This window comes from Cyprinodon variegatus, unplaced genomic scaffold (genome assembly GCF_000732505.1).
Source record: "Cyprinodon variegatus isolate N-32 unplaced genomic scaffold, C_variegatus-1.0 Scaffold366, whole genome shotgun sequence".
Taxonomy (NCBI): Eukaryota; Metazoa; Chordata; class Actinopteri; order Cyprinodontiformes; family Cyprinodontidae; genus Cyprinodon; species Cyprinodon variegatus.
Genome location: NW_015150819.1, coordinates 372,720 through 377,837, shown reverse-complemented (window position 1 = coordinate 377,837; position 5,118 = coordinate 372,720). Strand labels below are relative to the sequence as shown.

Below are 5,118 nucleotides of genomic sequence, written 5' to 3'. Positions count from 1 at the left end.
CTGTCCTGATTATGGGAGGAATGTGGGTTTGCCTTGAGGTGGAAATTTCATAAGGAAGACAGGAGATCATTTTTAGCTAAAATATAGTTTCAGAGGTTAATTCAAAGAATCAGGAACTGCTGCTAAAGGTGAAACTTTTACATAAAATAACAAGTTGAACAATGATAAACTGAAAAACAGTCTGCAAACACTACAGCACAGTCTGAGCTCTCCCAGTAAGTCGTGCAACAAGCATATTCAGCCATAAAGTTTTAGAATTGAAGCTTTGACTTGTTTTGGGGCTGAGCTCTGAACCAGCTTAGGATTGTTTTATGAAGCTACTTGGATTTTAGCTTAATGTTTACCATAATAACGTGTATCACCTTTGATTAGTTTTCTCATGAAGGATTATCTCTCTTTTTGCAGCCATGAAGCTCTGCACAGAGGAGTGCCGGGTTCTGGGTCATTCAGATCAATGCTGGATGCCTCCTCTGGCTTGCCCCGCCTCCTCCTCGGCCGACTACCGCAGCAACCTCTACATTCCGGGGGAAGAAGCACATCAAGCCACTGGCGTCAATCAGGAAAAGATCCCCCAGCCTTGCACTGACACCTGCACCGCTCGCAATCAGAGCTTTTCCACCTTTGGAAAAGACCTCGGTGGGGAAGACGGTGGAGAAGCGGATGGGGGAGAGGATGAGAACAAGTCTCCAGATGACGACCTGTGCGGGACGTCTTCATTGCTGTCGGAGATGAGCAGCGTGTTCCAGAGGCTGCTACCGCAAGGTCTGGATTCTTATGTCCAAGTCAATGAGAACCAGAAGGGGACCAGTCTAAGTGGTGTTGGTGTTCCCATGACTGGATCTTTGGACCGTCGGAGGGGTCATCTACCTGGGAAGCCCAGCCCCTCCGTCCACCAGCAGGGGGTTGCTGCCTGGGCTGCCAATACTCACTTTCAGAATCCAGGAAGTAGCATCGGCCCATCAGGGCAGCACCAGGGTGGCAGCTACCACACCCTCAAACCCAATACCAAGCTCAGCTGCCAGAGCAGCAATCACAAAGGATCCCAGGCACCAAAAAACAGCCCCCAGAACAGCAGCCACAGCCCCAAACCCACCAGCTGCCCCCTCCTGACTGGGCTGGTCAGCCCAACTCTGGTGCAGCCTTCTGCGGTCCAGGTCCCAGTGCAAGCCCCCCTCAACGGGCCACCATCCAAATGGCTGCCGGCCATGGAGGAGATCCCAGAGAACTACGAGGAGGACGATTTTGACTCGGTGCTCAGTCACCTTCAGGGCAAACGCAGCGACAGCCGGCATGAGCTGGTGGACGCCAGCGAGCTGGTGGCTGAGATCAACAAACTCTTACAGGATGTCCGGCAAACGTAAACGTCTGCGGGGAAAATGAAACACAGTTAAATTGGGGTTGGAGGAAAAAAAAAAAAAAAAGACCCGCAATTGTCGTTAAAATTGCTTTTTTTCTGAATTAATTGTGTTTTGTGAATGCTAACTATCCCAAAAAATGTTTGTATATGCTGTTTGGTACACAATGTACATTATGTCACTGTATTTATCTTTGTATTTTAAAAATACATAAGTATTCTTATATTTATAAAAAAAAATGTATATAAATTTAATCAGAATTCTATTTTTATAATTTAATGCATGTTAAAAAAAAAGATGAATCAAAACTTTGACATGCGATTGACATTCTGCATATTTAAAAGCCGTCTTTTTGTATTGTGAATCTTTTTTATCTGTCACCATGATGTGTAAACATGAGTATATTACTGAGTTATTGGACACTTGTCTTTGTGATTTAATCGTGATAAGAAGGAGGCGGGAGGTAGACCAATAAAACAGTCAACAAAAACATTGTTTTCTGCAATAATTGGTTCCTGATTTACTGCTGAAGCCATGAAGCACTGTCAGGGAGGGGGTACGGTGCAGAGGCTACCTTACAGCTAAAACAAAGTTGGCCAGAAAGGAAAGAGTTCGGGTGAATTTCAGTATCAAATCATTACTAGCTGCCAAAAAACTGGAAAGGAAGAGACATCGCTGGATAAAGAAAATATAATTATGCACACTTTCTGAAATGAATTCTGACTTTAATCTCAGAATTCTGACTTTTTTCTCAGAATTTTGGATCTTAATGTAGAAGGGCCCCATAAAGGAACACATGTGGAGCACTCAGCTTCACTGATTTGAGTTGTTTGGGAGGGCCAGTGACACATTGGTGGAAAATGACGGAATTAGGCAACTTTTTACGTGCCCGAGGGGTCCCCTCATTAATGGAGGAGCCGAAGGTCATTAAAACAAGAGAGCTAGTCTCTAAAACAGACATGGCTATGGCTTGATGCTAACATGTTTGTTATCTGTCAGAATTCTGAGATTAAAGTCAGAATTCTGAGATTAAAGTCTGAATTCTGAGATTAAACTCAGAATTCTGAGATTAAAGTCAGAATTCGGGGATTAAAGTCGGAATTCTGAGAAAAAAGTCAGAATTCTGAGATTAAAGTCAGAATTCTGAGATTAAAGTCGGAATTCTGAGATTAAAGTCGGAATTCTGAGAAAAAAGTCAGAATTCTGAGATTAAAGCCAGAATTCTGAGATTAAAGTCGGAATTCTGAGATTAAAGTCGGAATTCGGAGATTAAAGTCGGAATTCTGAGATTAAAGTCAGAATTCGGAGATTAAAGTCGGAATTCTGAGAAAAAAGTCAGAATTCTGAGATTAAACTCAGAATTCTGAGATTAAAGTCGGAATTTTTACTTTTTCCCTTATTAAACTGAAATAAAATTAAAAAATCAGTTAACTTTTTTTTTTTTCAGTGGCCCCAATCCCCCCAATTGGATCTTATTTCACTATTTCTTTACAAATTCTGTTTTAGTAATTATGTAAAAGCAATAAGTTGATAGCTGCAGTTGTACTGAGATAGGATTCCAGTTTTTATCTGCTAAATGTTTTTTTTTTCAAAACATAAAAAATATATAAACTTTTTACAGCTGAATTTATTCTGGGTTTTTTTTTTTTTTTCTAATTCAGATTTTATAGTAAGCTGTAATATAATTAAATTAAGACAAAAATATGTAAAATGAATGTAAATTGACCTAATAAGAAATCTAATTTTAATTAAATAGAATAGAATATAAATTTAACTTCATCCAGCTAGCTTAATATTTATGAATCCCTTGCCCTGTTTTTTTATGTCAAGCTTTTCTGTTCCACCATGAAAACATGCTGGCCCCCTCCTGGCCCCCTGGTACATTTGGTCTAGAACCACCCCTGCTGCCCCAGTGAGAGAATGACCCTCTGCCATTGCACCTTGTTGTGGTAAATAGTTGCTTCAGCTTAAATCAGGGAGGCTGAGCTTTCTGCTGTAAACCGCAGCGTCTGTGAAATCACCAAACAATAAAGGTAAAGGACCAGACTATAGGAGATCTGACTGTGGAGGCAGATGGGGAAAAAGCTGCTGTGAGGAGACAAAGAGGCGCTGAGAGCTTCGCTCAGGGCTTTGTTGATCAACCCCCTCTGCTGCTCTAACAGCTAGACCCTGAGTGACACCTAGAGGTTCACTGTGTGCACTGAAACCTCACCACTCCACATGCTCACCACTGCCTCTCTGTCAAAGGATCAGCAGCAGCAAGTGACCGAACAGAGCCCCCTGGAGGAAACACAGGGGAACTGCAACTTGATGGAGATACTGGAAAACCAGACACTTTGGATCATTTGAAGGTGATTTAAAGCAAAAATAGAAGATAAAATCCCTCTATCTTACTGTAAACAATGACAAAATATATATAGTTACCTGATTGTATTAAGAATGTCTGCTGCAAGATGGTTTCAGTAGTCAGCCTTTAATGGATTGATTTAATTCAATCAATTCAAACCTAACTCTTAGCTGTGTCTCTGCTTAGACTGAAATGCTGTCAAGTAAAAAAAAAAAAAAAGGTTATTCTTAAATTGTATAATTATAATAATGATCCCATAATTGTCAGACTTTCTAAGAGGTGCTTCAATATGCAACCAGTACTGATTTGAATCATTATTAACATTAAAATATCAACTCAGATGATGGATATCTTTCATTAAATAAAATTTGCACCCCCTTAGTAATCTTAAAGATATATATAAAAAAATAGATATGTAATAATAACTGTAGCGGCACACATCCTGTATGCTAGAAAAGAGTGCAGACTGGATTAGACAGCTGCTCATTGTAGAGATAAACTAGTAAAACCCTGTAAAAAATAAGGCAGATGAAAAGGTCAGCTGCATAGAGGGGATGTTACTTCATTATTGCTGAAAGCACAAAACATGTTTTCTAAATGGAAATATAAAATAAAATGCAATCCAGAAATGAAAGTTAGAGAAACATTTTTGTTTAAAAAGGATTTAAGAGTAACTTTGCTCTTTTCTAGAATTGATTGAATTTTTTCTAAATAGTTTTTTTTTGTTTAAAGAAAAACACATATGTTGATTTTTCAATAATATTCTATATTTTATTTTTCCTGTCATGTGTCTGCTTCTCTCTTTGCACCAAACGTTAGCCTCAGCCAACTGAGCCTGGTTCTGCTGGAGGTTTCTACAGATGCATGGACCACGCCATCCAATAGGAGGAGCTTCTATTCCTTCTCAACATGGCGGCCGACAGGGATTCTATTGATCAAGTCACAAATCACCTTCTTTAGCGATGGAAAGCAGAACGATGGCGTTGATATCTAATGGTCCACCCAGTTCTCTGAAGTGGGAACCACCACTGATTCCAAGAGCTGCTTCTGGATGCTGGTCAGGGGAGGACAGCGGAACATCAGAGGTGCCGCCAAGCAGACTGAGTGCCAGAGCTGGGGAAAGGATGCAGCTGACGGGGCTAGCCTCTAGAGGCTAACTGCAGAGGATTTAAGGATGACAGGTGTGCATGGAGAAGCCTGCAAGGCAGAGTGCAACCAAAGTGCAGGCAGAGGTAGGAGCAGCTAAGGGAGGAAAACCAACAGATGCAAACATCTTTCTCATCCATTAAGGGAAAAATATGGTTCTTTTGCTTGTTTTTCAAAAACATATAGATTAGGGTGACCAGAAGTCCTATTTTTCATACCTAAAAAAATGTCTGGGGAGGATTTCAAAATCGTTTGGGATTTTGGTTGAAT

The 5,118-nt window shown here is 40.6% G+C and overlaps 1 protein-coding gene across 3 annotated transcripts in view; it reads left to right on the top strand.

Annotated features, from left to right (window-relative positions):
* Positions 1 to 1,855, top strand: part of LOC107092084 (protocadherin-18-like) — a 13,246-nt gene extending 11,391 nt beyond the window's left edge. For 2 of the 3 annotated variants that reach the window (XM_015386369.1, XM_015386368.1), the window contains exon 4: positions 406 to 1,854. In XM_015386369.1, coding sequence (XP_015241855.1) covers positions 406 to 1,361 — 956 coding nt within the window. In that variant the 3' untranslated portion in view covers positions 1,362 to 1,854. Of the gene's footprint in view, positions 1 to 405 lie in introns of all 3 variants that reach the window. The other variant, XM_015386370.1, reaches the window with a different exon arrangement.
* Positions 1,856 to 5,118: the final 3,263 nt, after the last annotated feature.